The sequence below is a fragment of the Falco cherrug genome, chromosome 18 (genome assembly GCF_023634085.1).
Source record: "Falco cherrug isolate bFalChe1 chromosome 18, bFalChe1.pri, whole genome shotgun sequence".
Taxonomy (NCBI): Eukaryota; Metazoa; Chordata; class Aves; order Falconiformes; family Falconidae; genus Falco; species Falco cherrug.
Window position 1 is genome coordinate 6,336,612 of NC_073714.1, and position 18,900 is coordinate 6,355,511.

Consider the following 18,900-nt stretch of genomic DNA (forward strand, 5'->3'; position numbering starts at 1 on the left):
TCGGCTGCGCCCGCCCAGGGGAAAAGAACTGCTCTGCAGCCGGCCCTCGAGCACCGCGGACCTTTACTTGGCCGAAGTGGGTGAAAAGAAAAAAATATAAAATAAAAAATCAATCAAATCATCTAGTTTCAGGCCAAATCTTGTTTCTGGGTTTGTGGTGAGGAAATCAAGGAAAAGCCCTTTGGTGTTGAAGGTGTAAGGGATGCTCCTGAGGATGCTTCTTTAGGATTATTCCAGCTCTGTTTGGGTCCATATTTGTCCTCTGCATCCCTCGCGGAGCAGAGCTATGACCCCAGTACAACTTCCGATTAAAAAAAAAAATCTCTGAGATTGGTAAAAATACCAAGAAGGGGGATGGGGGAAAGAAAAAAAGAATAATAATAAACAAAAAATAGAGCCATGTTAAGTTAAGAACACCTGCATTTGCAGTTCCTGATACAGCAAAGCGGTGAGAGAGCCATTGCGGAGCTCCTCCAGCGCGAGGACGCGGTGGCCCTGGCCAAACTTTTGTACAACATTCCCTACGCTGTCACAACGGGCTTCCTACGCCGGCGCCGGCGTTTCCTGGAAGCTTGTGTTTCCTGGGCCGGGCAGAAGTGGGGGCTCTGGGTGGGAAAGCAGAGTCCATTGTGCCACTCGTTAGCAGGTGGTGAAACCCAACAGTTCCTCGCTGCCAAACCATACGGCCACCTTTGCTCCATCACCCCGTGCGCCAGCTCCTGGTGCGCTGCCTGCCCCTTGGCGCCTCGCCTACGTTTCTTCTTGGTGCTGCTGGAGTTTCTGGAAGAAAATTTGGAAGTCAGTAGCAGGAGTTGTGGCCACGTTCAGTCTCTCCGTACGCGGAGCCTGGAAGGGCTGGCTGCGAATCCCCTCGGCCCCTCCGGCTTCACCCTTCTGCTTCAGCCTCAATGATGCGACACCCAGGAAACCGCCCAGCTAGCAGCTTATTTCCTATGTGCCAATTTCTTACCGTAAGGGAAGTTTCAGCCAGGAACGTTCTGTATGCCCCTGAAGAGCGGGGCTGAACAAGCCACTGCTCTGCGAGAAGCTCCCACTTGTCTGCTCCCCAGATGGTTTCTGGAGCTGCCCCACAGCAGCTGCCAGAGGTCAGCTCCCACATAGGACAAGTGCCCCACAGTACGAGGAAGCTCTTTACCTGCATTCACTGCCCCCCCCCCCCCCCCCCCCCGCCACCCCCGGCTGAGATGGGAGAAGCCTAGAACAGAGAGGTATCGCTTCACTCTCAGGCACCTGATTCACAACCTGTGAAATCTCTCAGCTTGAGAACATTTTAGCCCCTTTGGGAACTTGTCAGTTATGTGATTCTGCATCTACAGGCAATGTACGTTATCTGGAGGCAAAGAGCTTTGCTGCTGTAGACACAAGGAACACTTCAACGCCTCCCTGAGGAGGAACGGCTGAGCGAGCTGAGCCTGCTCAGCCTGGAGAAGAGAAGACTGCAAGAGGATCTTATCAATGTCTCCAAATATCTTAAGGGTGAGCGTCAAGAGGAGAGAGCCAGGCTCTTTTCAGTGATGCCCAGCAACAAGACAAGGGGCCACAGGCAGGAGTCTCCTTCTCTGGAGACACTCCCACCCGCCTGGACATGCCGCCGTGTCACCTGCTCTAGAAGGATCTGTTTTCAGAGGGGGCTGAGCCAGATGGTCTCCAGAGGTCCCTTCCAAGCTCAACCATTCCGTGATTCAGTGATATGTAGGCTCTAGACAAGTTTCAGCGAGGTTGTTTTCCCCACCACAAAGATAGGAAGGCAACAGGCGCTCTTGTGTGAGGGGCAGCTTGTAAAAATCCAAGTTTAAGTTTCTTAAAAATGATAAAGCAGCTCGTTCCGTTGCACCTGCTCAGCTGTACGGCACGCACAGAGGCAAAAAGCAAACACCTACCTGGGCACTGCTAAGGCAGCTTGGTTCGAATGATGTGGGTGATGTTTAGCCATCTGCTTTTTGGTGTTTGGTATAGTGCCGGCTTTTTCTCTGAAGGGGCCTGAGCCCAAATTCTGTAGTCCACAGTTCCTTAAAAAGAATTCCGTATGCTTTGAATGTGTCCACAAACCATTCACTGCGCAATCACAACAGCTCTTTTACACTTAAAACCGCCCCTTTGCATCACTGTTCCCCCAAAAAAGGAAGGGCAGCAGGCCTGCTGCTCTCTTTAAACCCAGGTCTCCTAACTGCCCACCTTCCTCCATGCCCACTGGCCCATTCCACCTCCCTTCCTAGGAACTAGTCACTTTTAACACTTGCTGCTTGACAGCAGCTCTCCCTGGGCACAGGGACTAACGCACACAAAAAGACTTACTTTTTTACAGCTCTCTTCCGAAGATCTTGGATATAGTTGGTTCTCTCTATAGGATGCCCCCGAGCTCTGTTGAACACTGGAGAGAGACAGGGCTGAGTCATAACATTGCCCTGTACAAGTCACCTCCAGGGCTGCAGAGGGCTTAAACCCTTTAGAAGGGTTTTAACCCCTTCAACCCAGACTTCCACACTCAGGTCACGCAGGGTGACCCCGCGCAGCGTACCACCCTTCACACGACAGCCCGTGTCAAGGCGGACACGCAGGCAGAGCTGCAGCGTGGCACCATCCGACCTGCGCTCACAGTGTCCCCCATGTTCACACAGCCCTGCTTAGCTCCACGAAACTTAATTCCTTCCTTCCAATCACCTCGAGGAACCCCCAGCACTTCCCTTCCTCCAGCTCCCATTCCACATGACAGGAAAACACACACGCATTGCTAAAACACAGTTACCCCGCCCCCAGAGCCAGCCCAAACCTTTTGACCATCTGAAAACCACAAGGCCATGACAAACATTCTGCATCCAAAGAAGAACGTACACATACGTACACTCTATTGCAGTATTCGGCTCCATACCTTCAACATCAATCAAGTACCTGAACAGATGAGCAAGAAATTGCTAATTACACAGCTGGCTACGGCAACATTGACAGGTTAGCGATGATTCAAAACCAAAGAGTTTTAACCGGGAAGTTTTTACAGCTTCTATTTACACGCCAGAATGGAGTATCAGCATTCGGTCTGCTGAAACGTGGATAAAGAAGTAACCCCTAACTACAACCTCCTCAAAGCTTCAAATCCAGGATGATGCAGATCACTTGACTCGTGTTTTACTGGGGCAATGCTATTTCCTCCTGGAGCAAGAAGCAGCCAGCCATGCCACCATTTAACACCATTTAAGGACAGCTCACCTGCAAACCAGGTAGCCAGTTCTGTTCAAGCCGTGCGTGCAATGAACTCCGATGAGTTTATCTGTAACACAGAACCACCAGGTTATATCAAAGTGCTCCTTCTCCAAAATCCCACCCCAACAAGCCCATCTGCATTCGCCCTCCAACAGGGACACCAGCGTAAACAGAAATGACCACACAACAACATCACTGTATTTCTGTCTAATTAGCACCACCAATTCAGCTCATTAACTCATTTAAATTTCTGTGAGCTCATCTGTACAGTCACACAGCTCGCTGCAGGGAAGATATATCGAAGAGTTCCACACAAAGCTATCCCGAGCACTAACAACTTGCTGCTTACACTACTACCAAGAAGCGATCAGTATTTACAGCCAGTCTAGAGATAAAACTCAATTAAAGCTTGAATCACTACCAAAATTATCAGCCAAGCCAGCGTAAATTCCATTACCATAACAAACCAATCTTATTGCCTTGTCATTCACATGCCAAGAGAAGGAAAAGAAATTAATGCTGCTTATTAAAACATCGCTGACCTCCAGGTTTGCAGTGCCCTTCTCAACAACAGTAACGTAAGGGAAATCCACACTTACCGTTGTCTTTGTTGTCTCTCAAGAACTTTTTTACCACGCAATTGAATTGAAAAATGGTGTGCCTGTTCGGTATTTCGTGTCCCATTGTAAAGATCTTGGAGTAGCAGAGTGTGGCTGGGAGCTCCTACAAGACAATCAGTCAATTTCCAGAAAAAGCACAAGGATCCTTATCAATTCAAGAACCACAAGCCATACGAAGCCAAACTTTACAACTAAGCCCAGAAGAGCATCAACATAATTTTAGGTAAGAGAACTTCTGCTTCACTCCCTTGACATACTACCAATATTCCAGAGCAACATGTTTGCATTTTTATTTCTTGTGCCTTTGCTCTTTCCTCCCTGGGGGGGATGAAGCACATGGAGGCTGGAACACCTCTCCAAGCAATTATCCACGCATTCGATACCACAAGCCACAGCTGGTTGTTATCAGCTCTTCACTCAGGACAGCCTATAGAAACCAGTTTTAAGATAGCCCAAAACTTGTGCTGGTTGGTACAAAGAGGATCTTCACAATGAGGGTTGAAGACCTCAGGCTTGTACTTGATCAAGGGTGAAAACCCCATCCCGATGGGCCTGCAAGGCTTTACCTTATCCCCTTGCCAGAGGATCTGAGTGCCTCACGCTCTTTAAAGTTATCTTCTTGCAAGAAACATCTGCCACTTTATCAGCAACATCAAGGCTTACACAGAGCTTCACTTCCCCAACAGTAAGACCAGGACTGACCTCCGGCCCATAGTAGCGAGTTGTGTATGTCAGGTCAATGATCAGGCCCAGTTCTTCCTTCTGTTCTTTGATTTTCTTAATGAGGTCACGAGGCGAAAATCTTTCCTCTGGATGAAGGTTCCGATCAAAGCTCTGAGAGGAAATAATGTTTATAAGCAGGCATTAAACTCAGGTGCATTGGGACCGATGGGAAGGGGTTTATGCTTCAGAACTTCCCAAAGATCATCCCTTTGAAGAGGAGGACAGGGGCAATGAGGAAAGGCAGATGCACACAGACACACAAGTTACACCGAGCCAAATCAGAACATGTCTAGACCCTCACTACTTTGGGTCTGCTCAGCTGTGGATTTCCAGGAGTGAGTGAAGACTTTATACTATGGCAGAACAGTGCAGTGTGACAAACACACCAGAAACTGAAGTTTTCCTTCGGTGAAAATTATAAAATAGGCCTTCAGCTAAAACAGAGATGAACCAAGAGCACTGCTCCCTGTAGCAAGCTCCACAACCCCCCCAGACATGACCCGGGGTTTGTTTTAGGTGTAACTGCAGCACGCAAACTGCTCCAGAACGGAGCTCACCCCTGCACACAGCAGCAGGGTCCTCCAGGCACAGCTGGGCAGGCAGCGGTGCCACATGCTGACCCCTTGCAGCCTCTGCTCCCGAAACTCAACTCTTAGCACCGCATTCATGGAGATGCACGGCCTCTGGGCATGTGGCAGCACCGGTGGGTGCCTGGGCAGTGCTGCCAGCACCCCGAAAGCTGCCAACAACCTCCAAAAGCGCTCCCTGGTCACCCTCACAGCACAAACACCACCGCAGTCCCACCACAGGCTCTGCCTAGCCAAACAGCAATGACTCTGCTGTGCTTCTCTCTGCCCTGGCTTATAAGCCACTAACCAAAAATAAACAACAAAATAACCTACTGACACGCTTCCTCACTTTTTTGAGGAAATTCACTCACTGATTCTCCGCAACGTGATCCTTTCCCACAGCCACCGTCCGCCCCAAACAGGCCGGGTCAGCGGGTGCTTACCTTCTTCAGGGGGACCTTGAAGGCAATGAAGCGGGTGCCCGGCATCCTCCTGCCCAGCGGGATGTACTCGGTCCACCTACACCGTGCAGCACGGAGGCATTAAACAGTTGAGCCCGGGTTGGGCCCTGCACTCCCCCTGGCCCTGGGACCCTCAACACCCCCAGATCCGGGGATTCTTACCTCCCCGTGCCACAACAGCCCCCAAACTTTGAGGGTTCCCCCAGCCCTGGGACCCTCAACACCTCCTGACCTGGGGACCCTTACCCCCTTATGCTGTAACACCCCCCAGACTTTGAGCACTCCCCCTGGCCCACAAACCCTGAAAAGCCCAGGCCCGGGGACCCTCACTCCCTCATGCCGCGACGCCCCCCCGAACTCTGAGCTACGGCTGCCCGGGGCCCGCGGTCCGTGCCACGCGATCGGCCGCGCCCCGGCAGCACCCGGCCGCACGGGGCGGCCCCGGGGAGGCCCCTGGCCGGGGGGAAGCCGCGGAGTTGCGTAGGGAGAAGCCGGGAGAGCCGCACTCACCGCTCCGGTACGAGGGAGCCCCCTCCACCCACCATGACGGCAATGCCAGCCCCAACCTGGCCCCTGAAACGTCACTTCCGCTTCCGCCTCCTGTGCGCCCCACACCGAGGCCACGCCCCTTCCGGCGTCGCGTGGAGCTGTGGCGCCGCCCAGCGGCGAAAGCGGGTACAACACCCCCGCAACCGCCCGTGGCGTCACCGGCATCACTGCCCCAGTACCACCAGTACCGCCCCTGCACTGCCATCACCACCCCAGTACCACCAGCACTTCCCCAGTACCACCAGTACCACCAGCACCACCCCAGCACCGGCATCACTGCCCCAGTACCACCAGTACCACCAGCACCGCCCCAGCACCGGCATCACTGCCCCAGTACCACCAGCACCACCCCAGTCCCAGCATCACCACCCCAGTACCACCAGCACTGCCCCAGCATTGCCATCATTTCCCCAGAACCAGCATCACCACCCCAGTACTGGCATCACCTGCCCAGTACCAACATCAGTGCCCCAGCACCAGCATCACTGACCCAGTACAACCATCACTGCCCCAGCACCTCCATCACCACCCCAGTACCACCAGCACCGCTTCAGCACTGCCATCACCACCCCAGTACCAGCACCACTGCCCCAGTACCAGCATCACTAACCCAGTATCAGCATCACTGCCCCAGTACCACCATCACTTCCCCAGCACCAGCATTACTGCACTAGCACCAGCACACTGGTTCAGCCCAGCACCACCATCACAGCCCCAGGACTGGCAGGCACTCCCTGCACCAGCACTGATACCAGCACACCTGGCTTGGTACCAGTACCACCAGTACCAGCAGCCCCACCCCGTGCTGGTACCAGCATCCCTGGTACTGGCATCACTCCCCCATCCCCAGTACCACCACCCCCAGTACCAGCATCCCCCACCCCACAAGTACCACTGGGGACCCCCCTTAAGGGCCACCCCGTGGACTCCCAGTCACGGCCACAGAGTACTGGGATGGTCACACCACGGTTGGCAGCAGCAGTTGCCCCTTAGGGCAGAACGGGGGAGGACAAAAACAGCCCCAGTGCCCCCCGGGACCACCTCATCCCCACCGCTGCGGCTGGAAGGGGCAGCATACGCGGCAGCGGCATGCGGTCACCGATGCTGGCCCCACTGCTTCCCCTCGGATGCAAAAGTCACCTCCCCATAAAAAAATTATCATTTTTGTGATGGGAAATTGTTGGCATAGGAAACCAGCATGGGGATGGAAAATCAGGATAGGGATGGAAAACCAGTGCGGGGATGGAAAACCAGAAGGGGGAGGGAAAACTAGTATGGGGATGGAAAAGCAGCATGGGGAAACCTAGATGGGGATGGAAAACCAGTGCGGGGATGGAAAACCAGGATGGGGATGGAAAACCAGGATGGATATGGAAAAGCAAGACGAGGATGGAAAAGCAGGATGCAGATGGAAAAGCAGGGTGTGGATGGAAAACCAGGATGTGGGTGGAAAACCAGGATGGGGTTGGAAAACCAGTGCAGGGATGGAAAACCAGTACGGGGACAGGAAATCGTCACTGGCACCGCAGTCACCGCCCCAGTACCAGTGCGAGTGGCTTCACCACATGCACGTACATATACATATATATGTTCTGGGCATGTAATTGCCCTTCAGCCTCCGCGCTTTCCTGGCCCGGGGAGTTTTGTCCCGGGATGGGGACTCAGCCGAGCCAGGGCAGGATTTTCCAGTCCGTGGCATCCCACTCCCAGGAGGGTGGTGGGGAGCAGCACCCTGTGCCCAGCCTGGAATAACACTGCCAGCATCTCCAGCTGGGAGAAAAGCCCCTTTTCCAGAGGGAGGAGAACCGCAGGGATTAGCATCGACGCTGGAAGGACGGAGGCGGTGGGGAAAGGCCGGCTCGACTCGCCCAGCCGAGCAGGGGGCCCAGCTCTCAGGGTGCCCCGCGGCCGTCTGGGCACATGGGGGCTGCTCCCCCCGCACCGGGGAAATCAGGTTGAACCTCCTTTGTTCCCAGCCAAGCCTGTAATTAGCGCTTGGCCCATGCCGGCAAGCAGGATCTAGCCCTGGGAAGGAGCCGCAGCCCCCTCGGGGTGTGAGGCCGGGATCACTGAGCCTGGAAAACTCAGCTCACACTTGGCTGGCAAGCAGCTGGGGCTCACCGTCCTTCTCCCTGTGTTCCTCCCTGTTTTCCCGTCTTCTTCCCAGCCTGTTACTAACCCCCAGTCTTGGGCATTGCAGAAGGGGACTGTGCCCCACAGGGACCCCGTCCACAGATGTGGACCCATCCGCAAGAGCTTTCCCACCCCCCCAAGTGATGCCCAAATCCCAGATCCCTCCTTCCAAGGTGGCTGCAAAGGGGACAAGAACCTTCCAGCCTGAGGAGAGGGACCTCACCGCGACCAGACCCTCTCCCCAAAATCCCGGGGAGGCTTTGCCACCCGTTTTGGGAATGGCCTTGACTGTGGGGATCCCATGGCGGTGACTCAGGGATGCTGAGGGTTGCGAAACAGGCCTGGGATGGTTTGGGAGACGCCTCCACGCAGCCCTGCCAAGCCCAGCCGCCCCAGGGATCCTGTTGGGGGAACAAGCCACGGCAGCGTCTGGGCTTTGCACAGTGGCTGACCCGTCAGGCAGGTTTCCTGGAGCAGAGAGCCGAGCCGGAGAGAGCCATCTGGGGCCGGGCATGTCCCTCTGCCCGCTTGCAGGCTGACGGAGCCCCCCTGGCTCTCTCCTCACCACCAAAGCCATGCAGGCGGCTGGGTTGCTGCTGGCTTGGGCACTGCTGCGTCCTGCCGGTGCCCAGCAATGTCATCTTGCCAGCCCCGGCAACATCCTTCGCTTCACCGACATGCACGCCGAGATTCGGGTGCCAGCACTGCACCGGGTACCCAGCTCGCTCGATCCCCTCTACGGCCTCGTCCGGCGCTGCCTGGATCTCATCCAGCAAAACCCCCTGCCCACAGGTGAGTCCTGAGCCGGGGAGCTGGGACCCCTCCACCGCAGGTGCTGGGACGGCCAGGGTTTTGCTGGCTGCAATCCCCGTGTCCAGAGCTGCTCCAGGGTGGCTGAGCTGCTTCATGGAGGAAGATGCTGCTTCCATCCTGGTCCTGCTGCCTGCAGAAGGTTGGGGGTGCATTGGGTGGGACATCTTTTACCAGGGCCATGGTTTCTTTTGCAGAGCTGCTCAGGACAGCCCTGAATGACCCCAGCTCTGTGCGGATGTCGCAGGTGAGCTGGGACGTGGGGTGGGAGAATCCCACAGGGACGGCACCTGGGCAAACAGAGTGCCCCAAGCTGGTTGCACCAGTGCCGACCGGGCTCTCCCGTCGCATAGGTGGTGCAGTATGAGCTGGGCTATGTTGTCTGCGCCGCAGTGGCTCTGCTCTTCACCGTGGCCATGCCGGTGGCCGGGATGTGCTTCTGTTACTGCCGGAGCCGCCGGCGGTGTGGGGGCCGCCTGCGTGCCCACCGGCGTTCGCTGGGCTGCCGCCGCCACTGCCTGCTAGCCTGCCTGTCCCTCACTTCCCTCATCATCCTGTGAGTCCCCCAAAGTACCCCAAAGAAACAGCCCCCTCACCTTGGGTGGGGGGAACCGTGTCCTACAGGGCTGGGAGGCTTTGCCGGGCAGCCCCTCACCGTCTGCTCATCCCTGGTAGGATCAGCGTCGTCTGTGCTTTTGTCACCAGCCAGCGGGTGAAGTGGCAGCTGGAGCTGGGGCTGGGGGCTGTGCCGACCACCCTGCGCACGCTGCGGCAGCACATTGACAATGTCCCCCAGGTGGGTCCCCGAGGGGCTTCCCCCCCTGGAGCGGGGTGCAGCCCAGGGATGGCTGCGTCTCCCTCATGGAATAGTTTGGGAGGTGAGAGGAGCTGGCGTGGCTGCATTAAAAATGTATTTTGAATGGCAATGTGAGGCTTCCTCCCCTCCCGGCGGCTGCTACCACCGGCCGACCGGCTCCTCTCTCCTGGCAGGGGGTGCAGATGGTGGTACACCAGTTCGAGGTTCCCCGACAGCATATCATCTCTGATCTGGGTGGTAAGCACTGCGCTGTGCACTGGCAGGCCCCATCCCGAGCTTCCCGCTGGGCTGAGGTGCTGATGGGATGCCCGATGCCTTGCAGGGCTCAGCCGGAGCGTGGGGCTCTCCATCCACGCGCAGCTGAAGGCGATGACCTACACGGCACTGGCAGAGCTGCAGGACAGGGCTGGAGGTACGGCTGGGCGCAGCTCTCCCCGGGGCCAGTGCCGAAGCCTCGCTGGAGAGCCGGGGCAGCTGAGCAGAGCAACGTGAACTAGCCCTGGGCTTTCTCTTTAAGACCTACAGACCTCGCTGCACCATTTACAGATTCTCGACAAGACGGTGCGGGCGCTGGCGGCAGCGCGGGCTGAGCTGGAGCCAGTGCTGCGGGAACGGCATCAGCGGGTGGTTGCGTTGCTGGATGACCCGCGCTGCACCTCCTGTGCCAGCGTCCTGGGCAGGGCGCAGAGCCTGGAGCTGGGTGCTGACTACGGCAAGGTGGGACAGGGTGCTGGTGCCCTCCCCCCCCCATTCCAGTAGCCCCAAGGCTCATGGGTTGCTTCTTCCAAGGTGCCATCGGTGGAGAAGGTTTTGAAGGCGCTGGCCGGTCTGCCCCGAAGCAACTTTGCGGAGATGATTCACCAGGTTGGGGGAACTGCGGTGAAGCAGGGGAGTCCGGTGCCGGCACATGGCTCTGGCCAAGCTGCTCAGCTCCCCCTCTTTCCTCACAGGGCAACGGTACCTTCAACTCCATCCCGGAGCTGGCTGTGGAGAGGATGGCGCAGGTCATCCAGGGTGAGTGGGATGGTTGGACCAAGCGGGGACACCGTCTATGGGGTGAATCCCTGTTTGGGGACACAGGGTGGGATGCGGGGCCATCCGCCCCTCCAGCATGGGCTTGGCCCCGCAGATCTGCGGGATGAGATGGCCCGCATGACGGAGAAGGTGCAGTCCATCGCTGATGGCTTCCCCCTGCCCGACTACACCCGGCCTGTCAGCGAAGCCCTGGTGAAGGTGGAGGACAGAAGCCAGCCGTACCTCCGGGAGGTGGAACGCTTCGAGCAGTACAGGTGACACCAGGGAGCATGAAGGGTTGCAGGGGGTGCAGCAGAGATGTGTGTTGGGCCCCCCCAAGCCATAGTTAGCGCATCAGCCCTGTATCTCGAGGCTGTGCCCTGCTGCTCTTTCCTCCAGGTGGATTGCGGGTACGGTGCTGTGCTCCATCATCCTCCTCATCCTCGCCTGCAACGTGACAGGGATGGCCCTGGGGGCATATGGGCTCTCCAAGCGGGAGGACCCAAGTGACTACGAGTGCCGAGGAGAGGCTGGTGCCAAGTTTCTCCTGCTGTAAGCATCTCTCTGGGTGCTGGGGGGGCTGTTGCCATCTCACACATCCCCCACCCTCAAAAATCAGAGGCGCAAAGCCAAGGGAGGGACTGGGAGCTGGCTGGGTGGAAAGGCTTTTGAAGCCACCGCCTGTGCCGGCAGGTTTGGGAGACACTGCTCCTCCCTGCTATCTGGCAGCTCCTGCGCCCCTGTCCCGCTGCCCGGCACACCCCACTCCTGCAGGCCCTTCCCAGGCAGCCCGGCATGCCCGGGCGCAGGAGGGAACCGCAGGGCTGCAGCTGTTCCAGCAGGTCCCCACAAGCCCTTCTGCCTGCTCGGGTCTGCAAAGCCACCACCACCACGTCCTCTCCCCCTTTCAGTGGTGTGGGCCTGGCTTTCCTGTTCTCCTGGCTCCTCATCCTCCTGGTTTTTGCCACCTTCCTGGTTGGGGGCAACATCCAGACGCTGGTTTGCAGGAATTGGGTCAACCAGGAGATTTATAAGGTAGGTGGCCATGCATCCACCCATTGCCCCATGAATCTCTGCTTGTGTGCAGCAAAATGCCTCCAAACGCTCTGTGTCCTCCCTCTAAAGGTCCGGAAAAGCCCCATCCTGAACCAAAAGTTTAGGATTAAGTCCTTGGATTTGCATCAGCAGTGGGGAATTGCCCCGGTGCTGTTAAGTCACTCGAGGCAACGATGCTCCTACCTGCAGGAGTCCTCCGGTGTTTGGGGATCCCTGGGGTGCTCAGGGCCAGCATCACGCTGCGATGGGCTGAGAGCAGGGTGCAAATGGCATCAGGGCTCATCCCGTGGCTGCACACACGCAGGCAGGTCCCTGCACGGGGCTGTCCGCAGCTTTCCCTCTGAATCCTGCCTGGCAAGGCTCTGCAACGGGGATCATACAAACAAAGACAAGATTAGCTCTGGCTGGGATGCGGTACCCCAGGACGCACCTGCGAGGGTAGAGCACCCCCAAATCGTTGCTGGGAATGCCTGTGCCTCACGCTGACCCTCTTCTCCCTCTGGTTTGACCCAGTTCATTGACACCCCTGGGAACCTGCCTCCATCCATGAACCTCAGCCGTCAGCTCAACCTCAGGAGGGACTCCAACCTCAGCGCTGCATACCGGTGGGTGCCACAGGAGCCCCCCTCTGCACTTCTGCATTGGAGAGCTAATCTGGGGTCACACTGCCAACATCCTTTTGCCTTCTAGGGAGTGCAAGAGTGGTGCGGGGCTGTGGGAGGTGCTGCATCTTGACAGGTCCTACGATCTGGATGAGCACCTAAAACCCCCCAAGGTGAGGGCTGGCTTCTGCCAGAGCTTCTGGTAACGCCACAGGGATGCACACGCTTTACTGGGGTTACTGGGATGGAAGTGCCTGGCCACAACGACGCAGCATCCCCCCATCTCGCCTCCACAGTACACAGCCGATTTCCAAAAACGCCTGAGTGACTTCACGGCGCGCTTGGGTGACGTGCGGCTCCTCCGCAGTGAGGGCAGGCAGGACCTGGAGACATTTGCTCGCAGTGGCCTGGATGAGGTGGACTATGGGCGCTTCCAGGAGGAGGTGAGAGGATGCTTGCAGAGAGCTAGTTCCCACTGCGGAGGGCAGGATGCAGCCCAGCCGTGCTGGGGCCAGCTTCCAGGGTTGGATTTTGGGCAGCCACCAACACCATCTTCCCCCAGATGAAAAACCCCGTGGTCCAGACCAGCCTCCCTGGCTTGGCAAGGAGCCTTGAGGGGCTGCAGAAAATGCAGGTGAGCCGTGGGGCGGGCGGTGGGGGCTGCCTGTGTGCCCACAGGGCTGTCCTCACCCCGCTGTCCCCCTGCAGAGGAACAGCACGGTGGCAGGGCGGCTGGCTGCTGAGGCCCGGGCTCTGTGGCAGATGCAAAACTCCACGGTGCAGTCGCAGGAGGCTTTGGTGGTGAGTCCATGCTGGGCTGGTGGCTTGCGGTGCTTCTGGCATTTGTCCAGCAGTGTCCGCATGAAAGGGTCAATGGGGCTTTTGCACCCTTCTCACCTCCCTGTCCCGCAGGCAAAGCTGGGGGAAAGTGTCCAGTTCCTCTCCCGCTTGGCGCCGCACCTCCAGGTACTTGTGTCATTTCTTCTAGCTCTGAAAAATATGTTGTGCCCTATGGGTCCCACCTGCCAGCGTCTGAAAAAGCCAGTTACAGGGTGATGGCAGAGCCAGGAAAAATGCCATCCTGGGAGAATCAATCTCCTTTAGTTATTAGATTTGCTGCTGCAAATCAGAAATCCTCCTGCAGCACTCACTGCATTTCAGTGTCCCCAGCAGAGCCGTCCCACGGTGTTTGATCTCACCCGCTCCCTGTGATGGGGTTCCTTTGCTTGGGACAGATCCCTCTTTCCCTGCCCTCTGGCAATCAGATCCCATTCGAAGTCAGGCATGCGCATGGTCCTGCACACTGTCCCTGGCATCCCCGGGGCAACCATCCTGCTGCTCAGTGCTCTAAGGATGCTCTGTCCTCCCTGTGCTTCCCCAGGAGCGGGTGAAGACGACATTGGCCACCATGGCCTCAGTGGAAGCCCGGCTGCCTGTGCAAGCCCAGCAGATCCTCCGGCAGGTGAGCTGGGGCTGGATTAGCCCTCAGGGGTTACAAAATTCCCCACAGCCAGAACAAAAGAATGAGAACAGGGCACCACCAGAGGGGAAGGGCACCTGAAGCTTCCAGCCCTCGTTTCCAAGCCTGACATTAGCCCAGAGCTGGCTGGAGCTGGGCTGGGAAGCACAGCGCTTGCCCTCCATGTTGCCTTCCCTTCTGCCCAGGAGATCAGCTGCTTCACGAGGAAGGAGCTGCGGTACCTCGCACAGTACCTGAACTGGGTTGGGCAGATGGTAGGTGCTCGTCTTTGCCGCAGGGAGATTCTTTGGGGCTGGGAGCCCCCATGGATGCTGCATGCAAGCCCCTTGCTGAGCTGAGGCAGCAAAATGCATCCCCCCCCAAGCCAGGAGCGGGTTTATGCTGTGTCTCCACTTCTTGTTCCAGCTGAGGGAGGATGTGGCTTCGTGTCAGCCGCTCGCCACAGCCCTGGACAATGGGCGAGTGATCCTGTGTGACCGTATCGCCGACCCCTGGGTAAGGATCCTGTCCCTGTCCCTCTGCGGGGGTCTGGTGGGGACCTACACAGGGCAGCATCCCACCCCCAACCAGCATGAAGTAGGGGCAGATGGGGCTGAGAGCAGCCCTGACACCCCCACACCGCCAGCACCAGCCACCGCAAGGCTCCCCAGACCCCTCCAGAGCCTGGGGGCTGCCTCTTCCTGCACAGCTCAGCGCGGACCCCTTTGCTCTCTCCTTGCAGAATGCTTTCTGGTTCAGCCTGGGATGCTGCACCTTCTTTCTCATCCCCAACATCATCTTCGCCATCAGGCTCACCAAACACTTTCGCCCCATCCGCAACCGGCTCATGTAAGCGGCGGGCAGGGGGTGGGCAGGTGGGCTGCCTAGAGTGGGAGAGATGTGGGCTCCTCCTTGATCCCCTGATGTTTTCTCCTTCGGCAGCTCTACAGGATCAGAGGAGACCTGTCCCTTCCACATCCCTCGCGTCACAGCACTCAAGCTCTAGGATGGAGGTCTGCCGGGTGCGGCTGCTTGCCCTGCACCCCAGGAACTGCTGTCAAACTCATGCCCAAGTGCTGCAGGGCTCTGCAGATGTCAGAGGCCCCCACCTCTGACATCTCTTCCTCAGTGTCCTTTGGGGCCTGAGCATCCTTCCTGAGTGCGGGGCACGTATCTCCACACTCTGCAGGGCTCTGGGTCCCTCTGACATCTCTTCTTTGGTGTCTGTTTGGGCCTGAGCATCCTTCCCAGATGTGGGGCATGTCTCCATGTTCTGTCCCTCCGACGTCTCTTTCTCGGCCACCTTTGGGGTCTGAGCAGCTGTCAGGATGCTCCCAGAGCCCGGCTGACCCAGGATGCAGGGGAGGGTTCCCTGCAGCTCTCACTGACTGCTGGCGTACCCCTCACAGACCCCACAGGGAAGGACACCTGCCCCACAACGCTTCCCCACACCCGGGACCCCTGGGCAGTGGGCACATTAAAGTCCTCCTCAGCCAAACCCGCCACTACCTGCTTTGTTTTGTGGCCATCATCCCCTCCCCCATTCTCTACAGGGCCGGAGGGGTGGGGGCAGCCCCCAAGGTGGGGAAGGGCGGCCTGGCCTGGCCCACCCGCTCCCATGGGAGGCCCCCAAGGTGCTGGGAGCGGCGTGAGGGCTGGGGGCTGAGGCCTGCCCTGTGGCTCAGGGGGCTGCTGGGGCCAGGTGGGCTCCAGCCCTGCTGGAGGTGAGTGGAGGTCATGGCTGGAGGGACTGTGGGGCCAGGGAAGGCCCTGGGGTGATGGCTGAGGGGCTGCTGGGGCCGGGTGGGGTCCAGGCCCACTGGGGCTGAGGGGAGGCCATGGCTGGAGGACCGGGGAGCCAGGGAAGGCCCCGGGGCGATGGCTGATGGGCAACCAGGCTCCAGGCCCACCAGGGCTGAGTGGAGGCCATGGCTGGAGGGACTGTGGGGCCAGGGAAGGCCCCAGGGCAATGGCTGAGGGGCTGGTGGGGCTGGGCGGGCTCCAGGCCTGTTGGGGGTGAGGGGACGTGGTGGTTGGAAGGACTGTGAGGCTGGGGAAGGCCCTGGGGTGATGGCTGAGGGGAGGCCATGGCTGGAGGACTGTGGGGCCAGAGAAGGCCCCAGGGCGATGGCTGAGGGGCTGCTGGGGCCTGGTGGGCTCCAGGCCCACTGGGGCTGAGGGGAGGCCGTGACTAGACGGACTGTGGGGCCAGAGAAGGCCCCAGGGCGATGGCTGAGGGGCTGGTGGGGCACAGGTCCACTGGGGCTGAGGAGAGGCTGGGGGTGCTCCGAGGCTGGGCCCTGAGGAGGCAGCTGGGCCAGGCTATCAGGTCTGGGCCCAGGGGACCCCCATCTCCAGCCCCCCAGAGACCCTGCACATACAACCCCATGCAAGGCTGGTGGCCCTCCTGGCCCACAGGATGCTGTTATAATTAGAGCTTAATTAGAGGTGAGTCTCAGGGGCAAAACTATAAGTTAAGCAGATAGTTTCTGGCTCTTCAGTCCTCCCAAGGAAGCCCTGGCAGGGCCTCTGACTCCCAGTTTAGAGCATCGATGGCTTTATGGCATGAAATGCTTGCTTTTCATTCATGTGCTTCATCCTCTGACTTCAAAGCACTCTGTCCAACCAGCAAATTATGTACAAAATCTATACAGGATTAAAAATCAGCCCCTTCCAAGCGAATGAGGATTTCCCAGTATTTCCCTCACCGCAATACTCATGTTTACTAACCAACAGAGAAACATCCCCTTTTTATGCATTATTAAAAGGCTATTGCTACCCACAGCCAGCATAAAATACCTGTTTTATGCATTATTTAGGTTATTGCTGCCTAGAGCCAGCTGCTTTTATGAAGTACTTGCCTGCAGAGGTCAGCATTGCTAAGGCTTTTTGCAAAAGGGATTGGGGAGCTGAAGCCCAAAGGAAGATTTCTGCAGGAATCCCCATGCCCACGGGTGGCTGCAGCCCATCTGGAAACTGCCTGGTGGCATCATCTGCAAAAACTAACTTTAACATGGAGTCTTTTGAAGTCAGAGGAAGGTTGGTGGTGGTGAGAGGCAGAGGTGTGGGGATGTTGGTACCTGGGATTCAATCAGAAAATAAGTCCACGACCCTTCTGTTCCCAGCTGGGTATGTTTTAAAGGCTTATAGCCACGAACATCTGAGATAATTAAAAGGGAAAGGCCTGCTTCATTTTTATAAGCCCTTCTCAGCAGTAGTACTACATTTTAAATAAAATAATACCCAGTGTGGTCCAGAAGAGCAAAGGGATTATCTACTTTAAATGGTAAGTAACGTAAATGCAATAATACTTGTTTAGCTGATCCACTGATTAAAAAATGGTACAAGTTTGCAAACAAATGAGCCAAATTCAGCTGGCTGTTCTTCCTAAAGTTATTTCATCTAGCTGGGTTACAGTAAATAACAGATAAGCACACAGACAAGTGATGAATAACAGAGGAATTCACCCCAAAATAGATGCATATTATAAATATGCATGGTTACCACTGCAATATTTCTGTTCCCTGCCTGGGAGGTAGATGGATTAAAAACGTGAGCAGTTGCATCTCTGAATTAATAGCAATTCACCAACAAATAATCCACAAAATTGTCCTCAACCAACTGGAGGACATTTTATCTTTTATGGGGAGAAAAAAAAAAAAAAAAAAAAAAGACAAGCTGGGTAATGATTTCTCACCCAAAGCAAGATCATGGTTTATGATTAACCTCCAATCCCTCCCCAAAGGCACACCTTGCATAGGCTGCCATACCTTCCCTCTGCTTGATTACTTGTATTGATAAATTGAAGATTGAAACTAGCTCATTTCCAGCTCCTGGATGTGGGTTAACTCCTCTGTCAGATGGGTTTTTTTCTATCTCAGTTTGGCTGGGATCCGTATTCTGTGCTTATAAGGACTTAACTAAACTGATGTTGATTAAACCCTTTCGCAAATCTTCCCCTTTTGAAATTCAACTCCTGTGCCACCTCACCTGGCACACCTTCCTCGTATTCTATCTACTAACCCTGAGAAGTGTCTATAATTAGTACATATAAGATCAATAATTCAAAGGGCTGGAGGGCAGCAGCATTGCTGTCTCTTCCTTGCTGGGCTGGGTCTGTGGCAGAGAGCTGGGAGCTCTGCTCAGCTCAGGTGCAGTTGCCCACCAACACCTATTTCAAGACATAAATTGCTCTTCTCTATTCCCAGAACTAAGGAGAAATACAGGAAAAGCGCTTGCAGCCAGTTTGGCAAGAATCAGCCTATTTCTGGAATTAAAATAGTATTCAGGTTTACTATTGTTATTTCATTTCCCTTTTTTCCCCCTCCCCATTTTTCAAGGAATGCCAACCTCCTTTCTTTCACCAGAAAAAGGATCCGTGACCTCTTCCATCTGTTTTTCTCATCATCCCCTGAAAAGAGCTCAGAAAGCTTAGATACAAAACCAGCTGCCGTGAAGAGCTGCTCAAAACTTCATTCCCATCCCACTCCCCAAAACATTCATTTTCAAGCTATTTGTGCAGGAGAGCTCCAGCAATTAGTGAGGGAGCAATAAGGGCCCAGTTCTCAGCTCTGTTTCTTAATCTCAGCTGAGGAGTTGAGTAATTATGTGAAACTTTCCTCTTTTTTTTTATCTAATGCATTATCTAATGCATCCTTAGCAGAGTAACCCAAGCTTCCAAACAGGCTGAGGTTTGTAAGAAATCATGTCCCAGAGGCTTTCCTCCAGCTTCCTTTATTTTTAGCATGACAAGCTCCTTGGGTTATTGACACTGCAAAAATATTTTGGACCGCACAGATGTTTCAAGCCAGAATATGAACAAGAAAACACCCTGGGAAAAATAAACTGTGTTGTATTATTAGTGCTGG

General features: G+C 56.2%; 2 protein-coding genes across 2 annotated transcripts; one reads left to right on the plus strand and one right to left on the minus strand.

Moving 5' to 3' along the window:
• Positions 1-402: 402 nt before the first annotated feature.
• Positions 403-6,191, minus strand: DUSP11 (dual specificity phosphatase 11). Its single transcript, XM_014279182.3, has 9 exons — positions 6,103-6,191; positions 5,575-5,650; positions 4,542-4,673; positions 3,819-3,942; positions 3,226-3,286; positions 2,864-2,910; positions 2,317-2,392; positions 1,902-2,030; positions 403-780 (listed from the first exon to the last, which is right to left on the minus strand). The coding sequence occupies exons 1-9, from the start codon at positions 6,135-6,137 to the stop codon at positions 522-524; spliced, it is 939 nt and encodes a 312-aa protein (XP_014134657.2). The 5' UTR covers positions 6,138-6,191; the 3' UTR covers positions 403-521.
• A 2,658-nt stretch (positions 6,192-8,849) lies between these two features.
• PROM2 (prominin 2) lies at positions 8,850-15,052 on the plus strand. The gene is made up of 23 exons (XM_014279179.3): positions 8,850-9,066; positions 9,282-9,331; positions 9,438-9,640; positions 9,760-9,880; positions 10,075-10,138; positions 10,224-10,313; positions 10,419-10,618; positions 10,691-10,765; positions 10,852-10,915; positions 11,031-11,190; positions 11,315-11,467; positions 11,827-11,950; positions 12,485-12,576; positions 12,662-12,746; positions 12,870-13,016; positions 13,136-13,207; positions 13,282-13,374; positions 13,486-13,539; positions 13,955-14,035; positions 14,239-14,307; positions 14,459-14,548; positions 14,775-14,881; positions 14,975-15,052. The coding sequence occupies exons 1-23, from the start codon at positions 8,850-8,852 to the stop codon at positions 15,036-15,038; spliced, it is 2,475 nt and encodes an 824-aa protein (XP_014134654.3). The 3' UTR covers positions 15,039-15,052.
• Positions 15,053-18,900: the final 3,848 nt, after the last annotated feature.

Coding starts and splice junctions, on each gene's coding strand:
- DUSP11 (XM_014279182.3), bottom strand. CDS start 6,137: ATGGTGGGTGGAGGGGGCTCCCTCGTACCGGAGCG. Junction 4,674..5,574: donor TCAAGGTCCCCCTGAAGAAG/GTAAGCACCCGC, acceptor ATTTCCTCTCAG/AGCTTTGATCGGAACCTTCA. Junction 2,911..3,225: donor ACTGGCTACCTGGTTTGCAG/GTGAGCTGTCCT, acceptor TCATCTGTTCAG/GTACTTGATTGATGTTGAAG.
- PROM2 (XM_014279179.3), top strand. CDS start 8,850: ATGCAGGCGGCTGGGTTGCTGCTGGCTTGGGCACTGCTGCGTCCTGCC. Junction 11,951..12,484: donor TCAACCAGGAGATTTATAAG/GTAGGTGGCCAT, acceptor GGTTTGACCCAG/TTCATTGACACCCCTGGGAA. Junction 12,747..12,869: donor AGCACCTAAAACCCCCCAAG/GTGAGGGCTGGC, acceptor TCGCCTCCACAG/TACACAGCCGATTTCCAAAA.